The sequence below is a fragment of the Mytilus californianus genome, unplaced genomic scaffold, assembly GCF_021869535.1.
Source record: "Mytilus californianus isolate M0D057914Y unplaced genomic scaffold, xbMytCali1.0.p SCAF_17, whole genome shotgun sequence".
In the NCBI taxonomy this organism is placed as follows: Eukaryota; Metazoa; Mollusca; class Bivalvia; order Mytilida; family Mytilidae; genus Mytilus; species Mytilus californianus.
Genome location: NW_026262659.1, coordinates 7,695,035 through 7,718,577, shown reverse-complemented (window position 1 = coordinate 7,718,577; position 23,543 = coordinate 7,695,035). Strand labels below are relative to the sequence as shown.

At 32.7% G+C, this 23,543-nt stretch overlaps 3 protein-coding genes across 3 annotated transcripts in view; 2 read left to right on the top strand and 1 right to left on the bottom strand.

Moving 5' to 3' along the window:
• The window catches only part of LOC127726325 (cyclin-G2-like), a 486,290-nt gene that overhangs the window by 279,063 nt on the left and 183,684 nt on the right, over positions 1–23,543 (top strand). The gene's annotated exons all lie outside the window — the stretch shown is intronic.
• On the bottom strand, positions 6,157–10,461 carry LOC127726326 (uncharacterized). Its single transcript, XM_052233652.1, has 2 exons — positions 9,335–10,461; positions 6,157–7,732 (listed from the first exon to the last, which is right to left on the bottom strand). Exon 1 carries the CDS (start codon positions 10,313–10,315, stop codon positions 9,338–9,340), a length of 978 nt encoding a protein of 325 aa, XP_052089612.1. The 5' UTR covers positions 10,316–10,461; the 3' UTR covers positions 6,157–7,732; positions 9,335–9,337.
• LOC127726323 (uncharacterized) lies at positions 12,306–18,974 on the top strand. The gene is made up of 6 exons (XM_052233649.1): positions 12,306–12,348; positions 14,004–14,039; positions 14,332–14,433; positions 15,613–16,848; positions 17,469–17,561; positions 18,795–18,974. The coding sequence occupies exons 1-6, from the start codon at positions 12,337–12,339 to the stop codon at positions 18,915–18,917; spliced, it is 1,602 nt and encodes a 533-aa protein (XP_052089609.1). The 5' UTR covers positions 12,306–12,336; the 3' UTR covers positions 18,918–18,974.

Below are 23,543 nucleotides of genomic sequence, written 5' to 3'. Positions count from 1 at the left end.
CCTAAGGAACATTGGGTTAAAGTTTGAAGGTAATTGGCCCAGTAGTTTCAGAGAAGAAGATTTTTAAATGTTAGCAAACTTGATGAACAAATTGTGTAAAATTGTCTTTAAAGGGCAATAACTCCTTAAGGGGTCAATTGACAATTATGGTCACATTAAGTTTTTTGTAGATCTTACTTTGCTGAACATTATTGCTGCTTACAGTTTATATATATCTATAATAATATTCAAAATAAATGTGGATAGTGTCCACATGTGGACACAGATGATGCCCCCGCTTGCATATCATATAGTTATAAAGAGACTTAACTGAAGAACGATAAAAGTGACGCTACCCAAATTTGAACTTGATCTGAGTTTTGTGGTAATAAGCATTGTGTGCAAGTCTCATAACATTTGGTTGAGGCTAACTTAAGTAGAGAACAGAAACTAAAAATTCAGCAATTTTTCTATTTGTAAACACCCATAACTCTAGAACAGTTGTGTATAAGTTTTACAACATTTGGTTGAGACAAAATAAAAAATTCAGCAATTTTTATGTTTATAAAGGGACATAACTCTAGAATGGTAAAAGTGTTGCCAACTAATTTCGTACTTAATCTGTATTATGTAGTAATAAGCATTGTGTATAAGTTTCATAACATTTGGTTGAGGCAAACGCAAGTTAGAGAACTGAAACAAAAAATTGTACTTGATCCTTACTGAGTTTTGTGGTAATGAATATTGTGTATAGGTTTCATAATGTTTGGCTGGGGAAAACTTCAGTTTCAGAATGGAAACTAAAAAAATTTGCAATCTTTCTATTTATAAAGGGGCATAACTCAATAATGGTTAAAGTGACACTACCCAAATTCAACTTGATCTGTGTTTTATCAGTGGAAGTCAAAATTAAACATTGCATTGTATAAAGCATTGATTGTAGTTGATTCAACTATAATCATGGTCAAAGGAAGATAACTCCAATTTTAAAAATATATTATATAAACTTGATATTTAGAAGAAAATAAAAATTTTGCAATTTTTCCTTTTATAAAGGGGCATAACTCTAGATCGGTTAAAGTGACACCACCAAAATTCAAACTTGATCTGTGTTTTGTGGTAATAAGCATTGTGTATAAGTTTCATAACATTTGGTTGAGGCAAACTTAAGTTAGAGAACGGAAACTAAAAATTTTGCAATGTTTCCTTTTATAAAGGGGCATAACTCTAGATCGGTTAAAGTGACGCCACCAAAATTCAAACTTGATCTGTGTTTTGTGGTAATAAGCATTGTGTATAAGTTTCATAACATTTGGTTGAGGCAAACTCAAGTTAGAGAACGGAAACCAATTTCGGGACGTACGGACGGACGTACGTACGTACGTACGTACAGACGGACAAGGGTAAAACTTAATGCCCCCTCCGCTACGGCGGGGGCATAATAATAAAAAACTGCAAAATTTTGTTAAAACTACCAATTAGGTGGCAGCAACCCAACAATGGGTTGTTCGATTCGTCTGAAAATTTCACGGCCGATAGATCTTGACCAATTGAACAATTTTACCCCATGTCAGATTTGCTCTAAAAGCTTTAGTTTTTGAGATATAAGCCAAAAACTGCATTTGACCCCTATGTTCTATTTTTAGCCATGGTGGCCATTTTTGTCGATGGATCAAAACTTCGGATACAATTTATAAACTAGATACCCTAAGGAACATTTAGTTAAAGTTTGAAGGTATTTGGCCCAGTAGTTTCAGAGAAAAAGATTTTTGAAATAGTTTACGACGACAGACGACGACGGACGCCAAGTGATGGCATAAGCTCACATGGGGCCCTTTGGGCCCCGATGAGCTAAAAATAATGGTGCTTTGAAACACCCAAGATATATGTTTATGACTCAGAATTTTTTTTACTGCAATGAAATGTAGGATTAATTTCCTACAACTGTCAAATTCAAGGGAATATTTTTTTGCGACCCTTTTTCATATGCATGATATGCAACTGGATGTGACCTACTATGATTTGGTGGTAAATGTATTACACCTAAGGAAGACTTTTTTGTTGAATAAACTGAATGTGATTTTTTCCTTTTGTTATACTGGTTATTTCAAGCATTACTGTCAAGTTTTGTCATAATCAGTTTAACAGTTTGAGAAAAATCTTAGTATAATGTAAGACAACATCTACAGCGATTCGAGCAAAATTTCTTCAAAAAATCCAAATCAAGCTGCATCATGATAGAATATAGTGAGGACCAATAAAGGATCAAATATTTATTTCATCTGCCTAAAAACAGTGGAATATGATACATAAGATGACTCTAAGATGATAAATACCACTAATGGACCTCTTTGTCTTCATTATAAGGTCCCTTTTGGTCCATTTATACCTCTTATTTCCTCAACATTTCAACTTTTTAGGCCAATAAATAAAAATTTTGGGGTAACTTTCACTCATTTATGAAAGAAATGTGATAATAAATGAGTAATTGAAGTATTCAAGCTGAATGAACTATCCATATTAAAGTTTACCGACTCCATGGAGGTTTCAATAAGTCCTTATGTAAAACTTAAATTTACACCGCGTTCCAGAGAGGGACATAAAAAGCTTCCCTTTTAGTGAATAATTTGTTGTTACTGCTTCAAAAATAATTTCATTTACTAATAACTATATATTTATTAAAGTATTACTTAGGAAAAAGTTTTCTATTATAGCAAGATATAAGAAATAAGGAGAAAAAGTCAGAAAAAGCTCTTCAAAACACTGAGTATGGCTTGCTCTGTCTACTAATATTCACGGTAGAGTCCTATTTCAAGGCAATTTTCTCATAAAATGTGTTTTGGAGACTCAATCCAATCATAATATTTCAATATAAAATATTTGAGTTAGTATCTGGAAACCAAAATGAATTCCATAAAGCAATTATCATGCACAAATGTATGTCTATTTTTAGTAAAGTTATGACCTTTATCTGGACCTTTGAGGTCACACCTAAAAATCAAAAGGAATCTTCATCTCATTACATGCAACAATTTATCCAGAAAACACTTTCCTGTACAAATGTTCATCCATTTCTAGTCACTTTAAATTAGACCCTAGACCTAGTAGAAGCATAAAATCACTAGGATCCTTCCTCTTCAAATCCAAGTATTGTACAATATGTTTAAATCTTTTGAGTTTGCATCTGGAAACCAAAATAACTAACTGAAACCAATTTTCTGCAAAAATTTCAGTCTATTTTTAGTAACTTTAACTTTAACCTGAGACCACAAACGTGATAAGGATCTCTCTTATGTCAAATGATGGTTGTATTCTACATGGCTAACACACTACAACTAAATATTGTCGTACTCAAGCCAAATATAAAACAAATCCCTTCCATACAAACCAATAAAAGTTTAACCAAAGTTTTCTACCCAAGGTCTCTCGAATAGACAGAGTGGTTACTAAGACCTGATTTCCCTGTTTGTGATGCAGGTAAAACCAAAAAACTGTGAAATTCGCAAAAAATGGACATTTCAGGGGCAATTACTCTAAAATAGGTTATCCAATTTTTCTGAAAATGTTAAGGTGAATAGAATTATACCTGCTGATAATTTTCACCCAATTAGTGTCATTCTAACAGTCTTAGTTTTTGAGATAACAGCCAAAAACTCTTTAAGTTTTATGCATTTGGTCTATTTTCAGCAACATAAGCCATGATTGTTGATGGATTAAAACCCTGGAAATATTTGTTAAAGTAGATTCCTTAAGCATGTGCTAAGGAACATTCAGGAAAAGTTCAGTAGAATTTGATTCTGTGGTCTCAGAAGAGTTTTTAAAAGATAATGACCATGGAAAGACGACTGACCACACACACCAGGTGTTGGCAATAGATCACTTAGCCCTTTGGGTCAGGCCATGCCTAAGTGAGATAATAAAAAGCATAAATCTATACATTATTATTTTTAAATTTATTTTCAGCATAGGCTCCAACTATATCAAATAGTTATCACTATAATCAGCTGATAATTAAGTACTAGTAAATGAAATCATGTTTATACAATATGTGCACCTTCCATGTAACTTTTTTTACATTTCTGTATTAACATGTTACTTTTGTTCCCACTCTTAAGTGGTACTCCTTATGAACATGTTTTTTCAGATCTATTTAAGTTGTCTGCTTGTAAAATTATTTTTGTTTGTATCACAAAGCTACCAATGCTTCGTGTAGGACTTTGGCCCATGTAATTATATAGGACTTTGAACCATGTATTTATAATGTGCCAAATTTGGAAAACATAAGTTGAGCTGTTTTAAGCCAATGTAAATATAAATTGTTTAATTTTCTTGCTCTTTATTCATGTTAAAGCATCAAAACATGTTTTTCCAAGACAAAGTACTAGCGTTTGACTCAAAATTAATTGCTTTAATTTTTTTTTTATCGCTTTTTGATAAAATTAATTTGAAGGAAAAATGTAAAACACTGAAAGACATTCTTATTGTTTTGCAATTAAAAAAAACCCTCTGTGACTTTACAAGATGAAGGTGTGATCAAAAGAACTAATTGAAGAATATGTCACAATGTTAGCATGGTCACTCTGTACATTAAATCAGTCATGTCATGTTTGTTTTGAAGTTTTTTGTTGGAACTTGAATGCCTCCATTCTGTTCAAAGTATATCTAAAGTTGATCTAATCACAAAAAATTGTAAAAATAGACTAGGAAAAATCCTGAACAAATATTACAAATGGATCATAGTGGAAACATATTAAAATAAACTAATGACATGTTCCAAGTATTGCTTTAAGTAAGTTTTACAAATTATCATAATAGATATCGATCTACTGTTTAAACAGCCAATAAGCAAAGTAACACATTAACTCTCTCTCTCTCTCTCTCTTTAATTGAGCAAATTCAAATTATATTCAATCCACAATCTTTTCTCATACAAATTTTCATCAATTTCACTATTCACACTTGTGTATGAAATTTTTTTCAGTTAAACACATTTTTGACATCAAACGAAGCGAAGACCTCTTTATATAAAAACAACCAGATTTGTTCAAATTAAAGACAACTGTCAACATTATAACACAGAAAAAGATTACAAATGTTAAAAGTCTGTCTTGTGGAGTAAAGGATGTCTGGATTACATTTTCACTAATACTCAGATGATACATGCATAGAATTCACAATGTTATTGTCACAAAAAAAGAAGAAATACAAGGCTCTTTTACTTTAAAATGTTCAACAAAAATTTTGGTAAGTTTGCATGCTAAATTTGTTACTGTGAAGTCAGTAGACATTAAACATGTTAAATATCAATCAATCATGGAAAAAAAATGTCTTTTTCCCCCCTTTCAAAGATATATTTCAATACTCTCCCAAGTGAACATGATGCTATCTTATTAGATTTTGTTATAGTCCAAAAATGACAGAGCAGTTACTTAACATGAGCAGTAGATGTCTTTGTTTAGTTATACAGTTACATTGTAACTCTCATTAATAAATGCTTAGCAACCCAGAAACAAATGTTTGACAAATGTTTTGATCTAAAACTTGAGAATTTCAGAGGTTGTAAAAATAATACTTGCATTGATAAATTTTGAAAGAAGCATTAAGAAAATTAAAATCTAACAAATTTACTCATACAATTAAATATAACTTACACATGTTACAAGTATATAAACAAATAAAGCATTACCTCTAACTGATATAATGGCTAAAAAAATAATCATAATTTATTTACTTTCCTTCATTTTTTTGCAATTTAGAAAAAATTATAATTAAATAAGAAATTGTTGAGTTATATAATTTAAATCACTTGCATTAATGTAACGCACAAAACTGTTGTGGTACATTAAGTAACAGACATGGAAACTTGGACCAGTAGTATACATGTATGTCATAAGAATGCTTAAAAGTCATATTTCACCCAAAAATTACCTCTAGCAGTGGGTTTATTTTTACCATGTTTACTAGTGTTAGAACATGCCCATGCCAGGAAATGTGTTTAAACAATCCAGAAAAATATGTGGAAAAAAAAAATCATCAGACACAAGGCATACAATTCTGATGCCAGACTCCTGTTTCGTCTACAAATGTGAAATGACTCTGGATTTTTCTAGCATTCCCAATGCCACAAACCCTAAATTTTTCTTAATTTCGGAAGGAAAAATTCCCAAAGGATCGCAATAAATCCATTAGTTATCCTTACCGAAACTAAGCTCTTCACTTTGAAGGTGAAAAAGGCAGTAAATTCTTATCACATGTGCACTTTAAGAAGTACGGTATTTTGATACTAAAATAAAATATTTTTAAAGAAGTACGGTATTTTGATACTAAAATAAAATATTTTTAAAGAAGTACTGTATTTTGATACTAAAATAAAATATTTTTAATGAAGTACGGTATTTTGATACTAAAATAAAATATTTTTAAACATGTTTCTGTTAGTTATTTTCTGAAGAACTAAACACACTAAAACTCACATCTGGTATATTTGTTGTTTTCCCAATTTTATTGAAAGTCTCGTAAAAAATTTCCAAAACTGCCCAGGGTCTTTTCCCAAAATACCAAGAAAAACCTCATTACTCTTTAGTGATGCTCGAAATATAAACATTAAACATGTTAAAGAACCAAATAAGAGCCTTAAGGACACAAAATTCTGAAAAGTTCCGCCAAATACAGCTAATTTACTAGGTATAAACTATTCCCGGGGTAGTAAATCCCTAATACAGTCAGGGGTACTTATTGTATAAGTTATTTTTGTTTACTTGAAGAAGTAAATATTAATGTAATTGTATAAGTAAAATTTGAAAGATACTTATACAAGTGTATTTTATTTACTTGTATAGGTAAATTATTTTAATGGCTTAGTTATGTCCCTTAGACTTTCAGATTTTTTTACTTATACAAGTAAAAAAGTCATACTATCTTCTTTTCTTGAATTTCTCAGGACTTCTATGCCCTAAAAGAATTTTTAATTGTCTGTCCTTTGCAGATGTCTTTACTAATCATTGAAGGGGCAATTTTTGAAGGCCTTGTACAATTAGTTTCTCTGTTGAATTAATGAGATGAAACATTGAACTTTAATAAAAAATTATGAGCTAACCAGAGAAAAATTGTTTAAGGCATGTTTTTACATCCCAAACTTGAGAATTTTTGGGATTGTAAAAATAAATTACTTATACAAGTAAATTTTTTGAGAAAATTTAGGGGAGATTATTCAAACCTTACACATGCTTTATAAGAAAATATGAATATAACAAATTTCCTTGTATAAGTATATTATTATTTACTTCTTCAACTAAATAAAAATAACTTGTACAAGTAGTACCCCTGACTGTAATAGTTGGGACAATTCAAAGTTGTGTTAACATTTATTTTACAAATATGACCATATCAATGATAACTCATTTCAGCACAGACGTGTTGACTACTGGCCATTGGGATGGTGACTTGACATAGTTACATTGTCAATGACTGTACACTTAAAATAAAACCCTAGAACTGTGAGCTCATGGAGAAAAAAAAAAAAAAAATATAAACATAAAACAGATACAACATTACCATTTGTACAATGACTTAAGTCACACACAATACAATATATATCACACATTGTCCAAGTATACTATATTAGCATCCATCCTCATCACAGGCATCACACAAGTCTTCTTTGAGAAACACTTATAATCAACAAGGACTTTTCTAGTTCTTCACTCTGTACCAAACAATATCCCTCGCATGTTTTCCAATCATAAACAATCACCTGAAAGATATACATGTATATAATATCTTTTCTACTGAAAAATGAAGCTGTAAGGTGTGAAATTGTTTCTATTAGCTATAGATACTAATACCAAAATATACATGTTTATTCAATATTAGTTTTATTTTAGTGTTGTTTTTTCTATATGAATTGGATTTTGAATAAAACAGCATATTCAATATATATATACTTCAATATTATAACGTGTTAAAAGCCTTTTGTAAGTTCATAGTACAACTCCTCCTAAACATGCTAAACAGCTGAACCAATATTTATGAACATGATGAAACTTTAAAACACAACTCTGTTCAAAGTTTCATCAACATCCATCCAGCTTGTGAGGAAAGTTGTGCTTACAACATGTACAAGGCTCATGGACAGACAAACAGCTGATTCCTATCTACATTAACAACCATTCCCCCCCCCCCCCCCCCCCCCCCAAAAAAAAAGAAGACTTTGCTCAAAATCTTTTACAACTACTAGTCCGAAGAGCAATATTCTGATATTTTTTCTTATGTGTCTAAACAAAATTTTGCAAATACTTGCTAGTCCAAATAAAGTTTTACTAGTTTGGTGCTTCGGACTAGTGGCTAACTGTGCAGACTGCTATGGTCCTGATTTGATTAAAGTTTGGTAAAGCATATTTATTGAGTGTCTAGAACCTTACTGTTGTTGACTGTGGGACATGTGGGGAAAATACACATTGTATTGGGTTGTATTGAATATGTTATCATGATTATGGTTTAGGTATGTTCCTGTACAAATGTTAGTAGTCCTTTGTTAATTTATGTTCATGATGTTGATCATTGTCATTTTGCTTAGTTTCTTCTGTTACAAAAATGTACCTATTCTAACATCAGACTTGGACTTCTTTTAAACTGAGTTTTACAGTGCATATTGCTGTGTTTGTTTATTCTATATTGGCTAGAGGTATAGAGGGAGGGTTGAGATCTCACAAAACATGTTTAACCCGTCGCATATTTGCGCCTGTCCCAAGTCAGGAACCTCTGGCCTTTGATAGTCTTTTATGTTTTTTTAATTTTGGTTCATTTAAATGTTTCAGAGTTTAATGTGATGTCCATTTTCTCTGAACTAGTATACATTTTTGTTTAGGGGCCAGCTAAAGCACGCCTCTGGATTTTCTTGCTGTGTTGAAGACCCATTAGTGGCCTAGGGCTATTTGCTGCTCTTTGGTCAGGTTGTTGTCTCTGAAAGATTCCCTGTTTCCATTCTCAATTTTATTATTGTTTGTAAAGTTGTCATTTTATTTATTTTGCATATAGCTATTAGCAAGCTGCCACTGCTAATGCATCATCTAGCCTTGTTTGAAAATGACCATGGCAAATGAAACATGCTGTAGGAATAATTGAAAATATACATGTTCTTTGCAATTGTAACTACAATTGTAAGTACATGAATACCAAATTCCTTCATGTCCTTTAGCTTGTAAAGTGGGTTTCAAAATTACCTATTAATCTGTCTTGTCTGTGTTTAATTATGTTTAATATTTTACAGACTTATCAATCCAGTAAAATTACTTCCCTTGACATGACATGTACATGTATATATACATCATGTCCTAAGTTTTTTTGTTGTACTTACTTCTCAAAAACTCAATATCTCATTCTTAGAGTATGGATGGTCCTTTTGTGTGTTCAACATTTGTTTATAGTAGATTTTTTCCTCTTCTGCTGCTGTTTCTTCACAGGAATCTGTATCTGATTCTGATAAATCCATATCTAGACTCTCAACGGACCCTAAATGTTGATGTGTTTGTATTGTATGAAAACTATAATTGTGATCAAAATTTGACAGTTTGTTCTTCACTGCATGCATACTAAATAATGATGCATCTGCTTTTCCACTTTGTTCCATGTTCAAATTACACTTTGAATGCTTTGACTTTTTGGAATTTAACTTTTCAGGATCATTAAATGAAAACTTTCCTCTTATGTCATAATTGTGATCATTTCGAAACAGATCCTGAGGCTCGGTACATGCAAAAGATTTAGTACAAGTGTGATCATTACTTGTATAAATAAGGGAACTTTCATCACGAGCATAAGTATGGTCACAGACAGTTTGCTGACTGAAAAGCTGACCTGTGTCAATGTTTTTTGCCAAGTTATCATTCATAAACTCTTTGAAAGTGTTTTCTTTTGGCCATGAACTGCAGAGCTTATTTGAAGCTCCCTCATCAACCAATGGCGCTTTCAATATGTCAGCTGAGGAGTCTGCGACAACCTGTTCACAAGAATGGCTCTTTTTAGAAATAAGGGAGAAGTCATTAACTGATAATTTTACGTTATCTGAGGTAGAGACAGTTGTTAAATTTTCTTCAGATGAACATCTTTTCAGGTTGTATTTTGCTCTTCCTCTAAGTTCTGTTCTACTACATGTAGAATAATTGTGATCTTTTTCTTTCACTCGTAAACATTGTTCATCTAAAGTTTGTGGAACATCATAATTTCTGGCATAGTTATGGTCTTCCCCTTGGTCTTGTAATGCAATGGCCAAATCTGCCAAAGTCAGAAGCGACAGACTTCCAATTCCGACACCTTTTTCATTCATATCTGTTTCCATTTCTTATTGAATTGGGATATACAGTTACGTGCTCTGTGTGTTAAGTAAGCGTGGATATACTATGTTTACAAACGGTAGCTTTTACTTCCCGTTATTCCAATATTGTCTTCCACGCAGTAAGCAAAGTACATCTGTCCTGAGTAAACCTGAAGAGCTTCGGAAAGGGGACATAATCATTAAAATATTTCCCGCGGATTTTTCTATCTCCCAAAAATTGACTTTTGACTTTATGTGTGAAACAGGGGGTAAATAGTGAAATTGTCTATCATTCTTGAAATTATGAAAAAATAGTACTCCCACTTTCAATTTGGCTCAAACCCATTGTGAAGGTGTTAACTTGGTATCAGGTCGTTCCGGCCCCAAACCGATCCGGTCCCAAGTCGTCCCGGCCCAAAGTCGATCCGTCCCACGTCGATCCGTCCCACGTCGATCCGTCCCATGTTAACCCGAATAGTCTAGTCGTTATATTTCACTCACTTCGATTGATTAGTCTACAATTGGTTTGTTTATTCAACAACTGTCTGATGATCGTGAACCAAATTAACGCCAGTCGTAATCACTTAATTCAATCATGATTAATAAAATTTCCTTAAGCAACAAGGTCTTTTATTTGAAGTTCTAATAATCAATTGTTATATTTTTTTTTAGATAATACGAAGAAGAAATGTACTTTTATTTCTTTTCCCCATTGTCTTCTCTGTGTTCTCGAATTGTGATTAGAGATCGGCTTGTACAGTTGTGTATATATGTTTTTATCATAATCGTGCATACCCAATAGCCTTGAAAACTTGTAATAAAAACTTAACCCCCCCTTTTATGTTAATTTATTGTTTACTAAAATCCAGAGATGGATGTCTGATACAATATGTCTTAATGCTATATGGTATATCGGTACAAATAAATGTTTTATTTCAGACGCATTTGAAATAGTCAATCTTTGTACAAATAGTATTATTGACATGGAATTTTAATGTATTTTATGCCATGATCGCTTTCATTGACGCAAATGAATTTTGGTGTCATTATTTGGAAATTTAAATTTCGATACGCTAAATGTTAACAAGTCTAACACTCTTTAATTTTTTAATTTCTGTGCATTGAGGGAGCTATTTAATCTTAAATTTTATACATTTACCGAAATTTCTAAATTGAAAATTTACGATCAGTCAATTGTTGTCAAGAATCAAGTTTTAAAAACACATAATATCTGGGACCACAAGATAATGAATAAGCTGATATATATACAGTCCCATATCTGATATGGATGGTTGTCCACCATTAAAATTTGTTCGCCTCTAGATGTTAAACATCTTTACCACACATCCCCATTTAATTTTATTCAAATTATATTCCTATACATAAACCTGTCACTGTGTGTATTACATAGTAAATATACATGATTTTTATAGTTTGTTCTTATGTTGTGCTGTTACACCACTGTCCCAGGTTAGGGCGGGGGGCATTGAGCGCTCACAAACATGTTTAACCCCGCCACACTCTTCATGTGCCTGTCCCAAGGCAGGAGCCTTTAGTTCAGTGGTTGTCGTTGGTTCATGACTGTCATATTTGTTTTTCGTAAATTGTTTTGTTATAAGTAAGGCCGTTAGTTTTCTTAATTGAATTGTTTCATATTTTTCATGTCGGGGCCTTTTATAGCCGACTATAGGATGAAATTTGAAAAAAAGGCAGGACAGGAGTTTTGAGGAAAAAAAAGGCAGGATGAGCAACTTTACAAAACAAAAAAAAAAGGCAAGATGACATTTTCTGTAAAAAAAGTCAGGATAACTTATTAAAAAAAAAGGCAGGACCGAACAGAGTGAAAAATAAAAAGGCAGGACAGAGATTACAACTAAAAGAAAAACCCAGGACAAAATATTTCATCCTAGGCCCCCATAAAAATCAAATGGTAGCTCCCTTATGCAGTCATGATAGAGGACCACTTACACAAACGTTGTCAAGACGTCACCAACGTTACTATTGCTACATGTATAGTGCGGCAGTCGGTTTGACTAGCTGTTAGGATGACAGAGAATGTAAGTAATGTTAGCCGTCATTTATTCTTGGCGAATTAAGTTTTACCGTTCAAGTATAAGTGTGTTTTTGGCATTAGGCGTGTATATTATACATTTATATTGTACGACGATTCATTAAAACTCTGATACACTATACGTTGGCTCATCGCAAACAGACATTATAAAAAAAATAATAATTTAAAAGAACAATCGACAAAAATAAGTTTATGTGAAAAAATAAAATAAAAACATTTATATTAATTCTCACAAACTGATCTAAATGTTTTTAAATGTACCGACTTTGTGTCATTGTTTTAGACTAACCAAAAGATATAGAGCTGATAATGTTTTGTGGTCCAGTGAATTCCACAAAGTAACATTACTGTTTATGGAAAAAACATGTATTTACTAGTATACAAAAAGTCATGTAGTTGACTGTTCTGGCGCTAATTGTTTGAAACTTCAGTGTATTGGTGTATAGATCTGGTATCAATGTTTTTTTTGTGGACAAGGTAACCGGCTTTTCAGCGTGTATCGAAGTGACCTCTAATTCTTTGTGGAATTACGGAAATTCATAAAAAATTATCAACATAAAAAATATATACGACTCAAATATACAAATGCAGCTTATAAAAAAGAGAGAAAACATGTCAAAAAGGTTATTGTAGACCTTGCTTCGTTTATATACTTATTAGTGCACAAAATATCTTGACCAAAAGTTATTGACTATTGTTTCAGATGTATAGTGACGCCCTTAACAAATGAACAGGACACAAATACATTAAACGAAAACTTACAATTTACAAGGCAACAACTAGCAATCTTGAGCTACATGCATATATATCTTCAGAACGCCCCCCCCCAAAAAAAAACAAAAAAAAAATAATAAAAAAACAAATAAAAAACAAATAAAAAACAAATAAAAAAAGTAATAAAAAAATAAAATAAAAAAATTAAGCAACCAACTACAACGCATTCTCAAGTTCATTATATATTCATGTGAATATCTAGTAATAAAGTTCTAGCAGTTGCAATATAAAAAAAAACATGACCGAACTATGTACAGGCGATTGTTTTCTCCATCTTCCTACAATGTACAGGTGATTGTTTTCTCCATCTTCTAACAATGTACAGGCGATTGTTTTCTCCATCTTCTAACAATGTACAGGCGATTGTTTTCTCCATCTTCTAACAATGTACAGGCAATTGTTTTCTCCATCTTCTAACAATGTACAGGCCATTGTTTTCTCCATCTTCTAACTATATACGCGATTGTTTCTCCATCTTCTAACAATGTACAGGCGATTGTTTTCTCCATTGAGAATTGTTTGGCGACAACAAATTAGTTTAACCCCGCCATATTCTGTAGGTGCCTGTCCAAAGTCAGGAGCCTGTAATTCAGTAGTTGTCGTTTGTTGCTGTGTATCATATTTGTTTTTCGTTCATTATTCTGTACATGAATTAGGCCGTTAGTTTTCTCGTTTAAATTGTTTTACATTTGTCATTTTGGGGCCTTTTATAGCTGACTATGCGGTATTGGTTTTGCACATTGTAGAAGGCCGTATGGTGACCTATAGTTGTTAATTTCTGGTCTCTTGTGGAGAGTTATCTCATTGGGAATCATACCACATCTTCTTTTTTTATGATAACATATGTCTAGTTTTTGTAAATTCCAGGAAACCAATGACTTTTCAAGGAAGGAATTGGTAAAAGTAAGTATTTTATACTTTTTTAAGAATTCCATTAAAAAAAACCCTTATATAAAAATCCAAAATTATCCAAAGGAATATGGAAATGTTTAGTCACAGGTGGTTTTCAATTGAATATATTTTTCCAGGGTCCTTGTAGACCTACGATCCTAGAATAGATGGGTTGCTATATTATGAATGATGCAGAAATTTATAATATTACTTTCAATGTCCAAAGTACCAAATTAAGACTGAAGAATTAAATGTATGACTTGGCAAAGATCTTCACTCCAGATTGATTTTTTTTCACCTACAGGTTGTAACATCAGGTATAGGAGAACCTACACCGGGATTTGGTTTAGGTGTCATCGACAGGGAGGCAAAATCATTTCATTTCTATGAAAAAGAAAAACGAGAGGTAAGAGCATATCTTTTCTTGTTAAGTATTTAGTACTTGTCAGAACAAAGGTATTGTCAGTTTGTAAAGATACTTCTTCGATATGATGATAAAGTCATTGAAAAGGGTTGAAGCTAAAACCATCTAAATCCACAAACATATTAACGATATCATAAAAATACTATCATATATATTTTCATGTAAACAGTAATCTCAAAAGGAAAATGAAATTAGAATAAGCGAAGGATCATCACATTATAGCATTATAAGAGAGACGAAATATACCAAAGGGACATTGAACCTCAGAAGTCGAAAATAAACTGACAACGCCATGGCTAAAAAACAGTACTCAAAACACAACATAGAAACATAAAGACTGAGCAACACGAACCCCACCAAAAACTGAGGGGATTTTAAGTGCTTCGGAAGGGTAAGCAGATTTTGCTCCACATGTGGCACCCGTCGTGTTGCTCATGTTAGTACAAACCCGGTGATAAGTCTAATTCGGTAGGTCACATTCGGGGGAAAAGGGGACGGGATTGTAGTTACGACAATTTGAACATATCCGTTGTCATCTGTGAAAAGGATATTCCATAACGGTCAACCAACTCGTGATGGCGTCCATAAAATTTAAGAAGGGATGATTTCAAATTCGTCAATTGGAACTCTTGGTTTAATAGCTAGCATCCTTGCAAGCAGCAACCCTCTACAATGAAATCATGATAGGAATACAAGCACTGGAATATTGTTTCAACTGGGATATATATACTCTGTATGCAGGCGCTGCTAGAATGTTGCTACATAGAAATGGAAAGTTCACAATGGGGAAGCTGAAATCATCTCTTTTGTCGTAAAGTTTTATTTTCAACCGAGCCCTTATTGTCAATTTCTAGATGTAAGTCAATATATGAGGCAAACTGTATCTGTTGTACCCTTTATCTCAAGTTCGATGTGATAGATGCGCTCAACATAGTCATCAAATTTTGAATAATTAGGTGAGAGAACCTCATCTATATAGCGCAATACATGTATTGACAATCATACCACATCTTCTTATTTGTATATATTTGTATACTCACTTATTACGATTGGAAGGTGCATAAACATAATTCTAAAAGATAAATAGTCGGTTCTATAGTACACATCTATAAAAGTTCGTGATAAAAGTTACTGTAGTATTTTATGTTGATACAATTTCAGTCAGATGAAAATTGTGTCAAAGAAAAAGAGAGGAATGAATTAATATTTGGATGGGACAATTTACAGAACGATTCAGCTTCAGTTGTTCGTCCAAGGTTGATTTTTGTACGGAGTAAATATGATGAATTAGAAACACCGATTAGGATGAATACACAAGAAATGGAAACATCTGAAAATGTATTCAACAAGCCAGATGACAATCAATATGAAGGAAAACACCACGAAATTGAGAAGTATACCAATACTCTAAAAGAGGAAGAAGATGATAAACACATTACCCTTAAAAATGCATCTGATAAAAAAATAAGAAATTCAAAGGCCAACAATTTAGATAAATATAGCGGGACTGGTCATGGAGAGAAATCTATGTCAACAAAGCAGAAGGCTGATGACACTCGAAGTAGCATTTGTCTTGAAGAGAAAAACAATACTGTGAAACCAAACACTGATGACAAACACAATAAACTTTGTCGTGGAAAGAAATATGGGTCCGCAAAGGCAAATATTGATGAAAAACATTGTAGACTTGGGTCTTTAAAGCCTGACTCTGACGGAAAACCCAGTAGCATTGGTCCTGGAGAGAAATGCGGGTTTTCTGAAAGTGATAACCAAAAGAAATACAAGAATCCCGATAAAAAACGGAAACAAACCAAAAGAAAAACTAACCGAAAAACTAAGCAATTGTCAGACGAAATCAAAGAAAAACCAAAAATCGATTCCTTCAAATTAGAATCAGTGTTTACAGATAAGCCAATCAATCTTTATGTTGGCTTAGGTATGCAATTGTCACCACGGATAAGGCTTTCCCCGCTACCAATTAAACCAAAGGTCCATTTAGATAAACATCAGAGAAAACGCCGTGTGAAGAAACCATCCGAAGGAAAATATAGTGAAAAGACCGGCAATGGCGTCTCATCTGAAGTTGTTATCAATGTACGATCAACAGAGGAACAAATCGGCCAATCCAAAGACAATTTGCGACTACGATTGTCTTTCAAAAAACGCCACAGCGGTTCTGCAGGAAAAATTGAAAGTGTCGATGACATAAAGGAAAGCAAATCAAAGGCTGATTCCATCAAAACAGCTGAATGTTCAACATCATGTGAAGACTCACACGATACAGTTCGAAATTACTTTAAAGAAATCGTTATAACTGATGTCAACCAACTGGTACCAATTAATGCAGATTCCGCCGCCAAAGAAGCAGATACAAGTGTTCAAAACTCAGAAATTCAGGTTAGTTCCCGAAAGTGTCGCACATTTAATCATAGAAGTAATATTTTAGCACTTTATATAAAAATAAGATGTGGTATAATTGCCGACTTGACAACTCTCCACAAGAGACCAAATGACACAGAAATTAACATCTTTAGGTCACCGTACGGCCTCCGAGAAAACTAACGGCCTAATTAATGTATAAAATAATAAACGAAAAACAAATATGATACACAGAAACAAACGACAAGCACTGAATTACAGGCTCCTGACTTGCGACAGGCACATACAGAATGTGGCGGGGTTGAACATGTTTGGCGGGCGCCCAACCCTTCCCCCAACCTGGGACAGAGGTGCAACAAGACAACACAAGAATAAACTGTACAAAACAATGAACAAATAACAAATCTGATAATATACAGAAACGACAAAAAGAACCACTGAATTACAGGTTCCTGACTTAGGACAGGCGCATACAGAATTTAGTTTATTTTTCTCTTTATATAGGACTTAAACGACAGCTAATTTCTATACAAATAATGTACCTCATGCTCGAAGCCATAAAATTCACACGTAGTACACGCTTTCTAATTCAAAGCTTCAGATTATATATCATGTTAGTCAATTTTAATTTCTAATAGACAAAAAGCAAGAAAATGAAAAACAATGTCAGAAGAATACAGGTTCGAGAGTTCCAGAATGAAGAAGAAGAAAATGTCACAGAAGAGCAGACTGTATGTATACTCAATCTTTTGAGAACCTTTATGGTTGAAATGAAACTCTTTTAGTATAAGTCATAAGCGCTATAGGATTCCATCGAGTCATTAATCATCCTCAATCTTCCTTTATTATATATACTAGTACATTTCAAAATATTTTAATCGTTACAAAGGGTCGTGACTTTCATTCAATAGTTACATTGCAGATTACTTCAACAGCGGTTGATTTTGTGTATTGACTTATTTTTTTGTACTTGGTAAGTGTCTATTCAAATATTGCACATATTTTGTAATCTTGGTCAAATTAATTCATTTATACCTTGTCTGGATTTGGGAGACGAGGCGAGGTATGTTGTAAGATACTAGTTTATTTGTTAAGAAAGTATGTTGACCGTTATATGTATTTACTTGTTTAATTGTTATTGTTTGGTTACTGTCCTATTGCCTTACAAAACTCTTTGCGTTTCGCAATAAATCTTATTTCAAACTCTTATAAATTCATGTTAAATTACGATTGGTTTTATGGTTAAAAAACTTACGAACAATTGCATACTTTCATTTCTTGCTTTGCATAGGAACAAACAACAGTCGTCGTATGGACATCGAGATAAAATAACGAACAATGAAACTGAAGGAAATCCTAACACTCATAAACCTGTAGAACACTATTAGAATCTCCACGAAAATTGAATATATAGTATACATAGAATGTTTCGTTTAGGCCAATTAAAAACAAAATACTTGTGTTACCGCTAACTCTACCTATCCTAAAGATTATTTTGTCACCTTTGAACAAGTACTGTTAAAATAAGAGTGTTTCCACTGTATTAATCAGTCAAATTTTTCAAAAATAAATATATTTGCTTGTCTACCTACCCTACATTTCTAGCATGTTAGCGGAAACGCAAGTTTTTTTGTTAGGTCTTCTGTAAAAATATATGTGAATGAATGTTATCGATTTTTAATGGCTTATGCGGATGGTTTTCTTTTTTTTGTTTGTCGTTGAGTTTGTTTTTTTTTCATATATATCTAACATTTTATATTCATTTTTATCCATAGTTCATAACTAGAAATATTGTTAAGTTTGTACTGACGCATATTATGTGGAAACATAAGGATAGAATTATCAATATATAGCAATGGGGAATATTTTCTTATACCATCAATAGAAAGGAAATATTCAAAAGAAATTCTCATATGTATATTTTCGGACTTTATCTAATTACAACTATACTGTATATTTAACAGGGTCCGGCTGAAACAGAAGTTGATGAGCCTTCAAATAAAGCGAAGTCAAAATTCAAAGTCGGAAATTTAATGAAATACATTGATGGAAAAATGTCCAAGTTCAGAAAACTGTTGAAGAATTGATAATTGTATCCAAGAAAAGGATATTAAGAATCGTTGAAAATTAGATATGAAATAAAATTAGCACCATTAATGCCTTCACTTGTCAATAATACGTATACATGTGTTTAGATTTTCTGTTTACCCTCCTCAATAGGTGACTATTATTTCATAGTATCGTCGCCCCACGCCTTTTATCAGCCTTACAAATTATACTTTTTTTGCAATAGATCATTCTGCATGAAACCTGGCACTACTGATGCATGTATGGAGTGCTTTTCACCAATACATATTCGTTTATTCAAAAAAGAATATGGTCACTGAGTATATTATTTTTCTAAATTTTCCTCGGATAACTTGCTTTCTGGTTTCCCCGGAATATTTTAGGTTGTGGTTAGTCTAAGCAATTTAGTTAATGCATTTCATATGCCACATACGATAACGTCGACTGAAATATGAATAGATAATTTAGCATTAAGGAATGTCTGAATGGATTACAGTGTAATTAGAGATTGATGATCGGGCCAAAAATGTAAAAAAGAATCGACAAAAATGGACAAAAAGATTATAGAGAGAAACATTGACCAAAATATAAAGAAAAGAAAATGATTATTTCCCCTTTATCACAATCATGATCTCCTCTTCATCATGATATGATAGGCGTTCGAAGAAGCAACGTAAAATTACACATTACATAACATGGGACTATATTTCATTTGTGAAGAAACATGTAGTATATTGGGCAGTACAACAAACCACACAAACCACCAACACCCCACTCTTCCGAAGAAAAAGACGCATTCTGAGAGTATTGCAGGGCAATACATAGTCCCCTACCGGGTAAAAATTCATTATACTGGAACAAAATGCTAACTTGTTCTATAACTTGTCATGGTGTAAACAAAAAGAAAATATCAAGTCAATATCTTCAAGCATGTCTAAAAACAGAGTGGAAAACTGATTAAATGAGTGAATTTTCAAGTCCAAGGACCATAACTCTGCACAAAATTATCAGACCGAAACAAAAATTTGAACTTGATCTGTAACTAATATTAGATGTGATTAATAGTTCTCTAAAATTAGATATGATGTAATACAATGTATATTTATTTTCAAGTTATAATCAAATATAATAAATAGTTCCAAATATTTTTTCTTTCATTTGTCACAAACTAATATAGATTTGTAACTTATCTATAAAATGTCAATAACTTTTATCTATACACAATGTAATGTAATGAAATATATACCTTAATAAAAATAGATTATTATCTAATTAAAAGATTTCACTTCATAATTTTTTTTTATGTATATAGCATTCAGAAAATTATTTTACAAAATAAAAAACACTTCAAACAATTAACCAAAGAATGTCTTTAAAAAAATGAGTTATCTCTCTTTGTACAGAAATATGGTTTAACATACAAAATGTAGTACTCTAACATAAGATATGGACCATAATAACTCTGGACTTAATCATCAGACCGGAACAAAATTCGAACTTGATCTATAACTTGTCATGATAAAACTATATATCAAATATCAAATCAATATCTTCAAGAACGAAGAAAAAAAGTGTGGAAAGCTGATTTGCCGGACTGACGGATGGACAGACGGACAGACAGACGGACGGAGTGCAAACCTAAAGTCCCCTTCGACTTCGTAGGTAGGGGACTAATAAACGATCAACCCTTTAACAGTGACAAACCACAGCGGTCAATCCATGGTCAAGATAGCCTGGCTTAATTGGCAGAGGCAAATAATTGAATCAGTGGTTATGTGCACACAAACTTAACCCTTTGCCTATCTATGCCACATGTCGTAAACGCTAATAAAAAAACACAATAAAAATATTTGCACAGTGCAGCTACCAACAGGATGATTATCAATCTAAATAAGGAAATAAAATATGGCACATAGTCTGCTCAGATGTTGATTGAAAGACTGAAATCAAATAAAGGATGCGTAATTACAAAACTTAAAGAAGTAAAACAGCATTAGCTGAATACCACCAGTGGGTTGGATGAAGTACGTGGTATGCGATCCATCATATTAGAATAGGAATTTCAAAGTGAGACAGCTACCTAAATCCACAGTCAAAGACATTTCGGCATAAACAATGTGAGCAAGGCTCGCAAGATCATACCACAAACAGCTCTCCTACAAGTATTTTTTATAAAAACCAAAAACCATTTGATTCAAATATAAGATTGACACTATACAATAAGCCCTGAATATTGTGAAAGATTCAATGAAATAAGGAAGAATGACTGAGAATAAACCGTACTAACCTCGTTTGCATACATGGCAAACTTTATTTTATTGTCATTTCCTTGTAATAATGGACAATAAAATATAACCTAATTTCGAAAGAGTTGCGGATACGAAGTACCGACGCTTACTGTCTACCGGACGAATAGTTGAACGACAACACTGATGTCGGGCACTGACTATAGCTACCGGACGAATGATTGAACGATAACGCTGACGTCGGGCACTGTCTACCGAACTATAAAGATTGAACGATAACACTGACGTCGGGCACTGTCTATCGAACTAACGATTAAACGATAACACTGACGTCGGGCACTCTACCGAACTAACAATTGAACGATAACACTGACGTTGGCCACTACCAAACTAACGATTGAACGATAACACTGACGGTGGAACTGTCTAGCATACAAAATATTGAACGACAGGACTGACGTCGAGCATTGTTTACCGGAGGGAAGATTGAACGAAAACACGAACGTTGGACACTATCTACAACACGAAGGATTGAACGATTCATTACCGGTATCTACCGGACAAAGGATCGAACGATAAACTGTCTACCTGACGACGGATTGAACGATAAATCTGACAGCGAGCTAAATACCTCACACTATAACTCCCTATTATTTCCTGGCAAAGAATAATGCATGATTAGAAAACGATTGGCGCAAATGCTGAATTAAAGATGTATGTATATGTTGTTTTTACAAGTAATAGAAGAATAGGGCATACGTTAATAAAACAACAACACACCAATGACACTTTTCAAATCAACACACAAGTCTTTAAAAAAAAACCCAGGTAAATGGCTTTGCCATATACCGAAACAAATTTACCTAGATCCGAATCGCTTGAATATAGAAAATCAATAAGACTTATAATTAGCAGACCACACATACATGTAACCAAACAAATGTACCCAGATCTGAATCGCTTGAATTTAGAACATACTTACAACTTCTCGTCCAATCAAATTGCTTATATTTGCCTTCTAATTTTCATAGTACATACTTTTCCTGTGTACTAAGTAACTACGCATGAATGACCACAAGGGTAAGATTTCATTGTATCGTAATCAAGATATTTATAACAAAAATTGCCACTGGCTATTTTGAAATAAAATGCTGTGTTCCAAATTAAATTAAATAGTTTGTAATTAGTTTTCACATTGATTTTTAAATATCCTGCTATTAAAATCTTTGGATCTAAAAAATGTTTTTGACAATTGCAAATTTTATCATTTAAATAAAGGGTAATACATATGGTTCTCTATACCTTGATTAGAGTACAACGACATCTTAAAATTATGATAATGTATCATCCATGCAATTACTTTGTTCACAGAAAAGTGTGTACTATGAAACCTTTTGAAGGAAAATTAAAGCAAATTGGTAATAATTTTTTAAACTTTCTTAAGGAAAGTGATCTATTTCGTCATGAATTGAATGATTTATTGATTATTGGTTGCTTAATGTCCAGTGGCAAATATTTCATGCATGTTCAGGACGATGTCATGAATTGAAAAACTGTGATTATGTCTGAAGATAATGTGCCACCTATATATTTAAACATATTCTGATAAATCTTTTAGTTTTTACTTTGAACTAATAAAAAAAAAAATACAAAACCTATAATCTCTGATCTATTTGTAGTTGCTTTTTAATGCCTATCTGCTAGACTATATCTTTGGGGACAAACTATCTATATGTTTCAAATTTATTATAGCTTGAGTTTTACTGTGAAATTAAAAAATGTTTTCAAAACATGTAAAGCTTCCACTGCAATTTAATTATTGCCTGCTTTTGGTCAATTTATTTTGTCATCTTACCTTGTAAGAAGAACATGTATAGTAAAACACTGCTTTATATCAGTATACATACTTACACCTGCAGCTACCATCTTTTCATTCTGGAGTGAAGGGCCTTTTGAAATCACATATTTTACAATGATACTAGTGAGTAGATTTACAAAATTCGTTAATGAGCTCCGTTTTACAAACACCTGTGATACAAGTAGTCAGCCAAAATAAACTATCAATAGACCAATTAAAAGATTACTCGAGTTGTAAATATGTGCTAAATTGGATAGTCTATGGAAAGGTATATACTATGAAATTTAGAGCGAGGGGCAAGCCCCTCGCTCTAAATTTCATAGTATATACCTTTCCATAGACTAACCTAGACATAAAAAATCAGCAAGACTACGTACAATATGTATCTAGTATTGATCGTTGCATGGTCAACGCTGGTTTTCCATGATATATTATAACTCGTACATCAGAGGAAAGACCGCCGATTAGTGTAAACTTTTGCAAGATTAACGTACCACTCATTTCAGAACAGAGATGACCATCGCTTATTTTCGAACTCAATA

Coding starts and splice junctions, on each gene's coding strand:
- LOC127726326 (XM_052233652.1), bottom strand. CDS start 10,315: ATGGAAACAGATATGAATGAAAAAGGTGTCGGAATTGGAAGTCTGTCG.
- LOC127726323 (XM_052233649.1), top strand. Junction 14,040..14,331: donor CAAGGAAGGAATTGGTAAAA/GTAAGTATTTTA, acceptor TTTCACCTACAG/GTTGTAACATCAGGTATAGG. Junction 17,562..18,794: donor ATGTCACAGAAGAGCAGACT/GTATGTATACTC, acceptor TATATTTAACAG/GGTCCGGCTGAAACAGAAGT.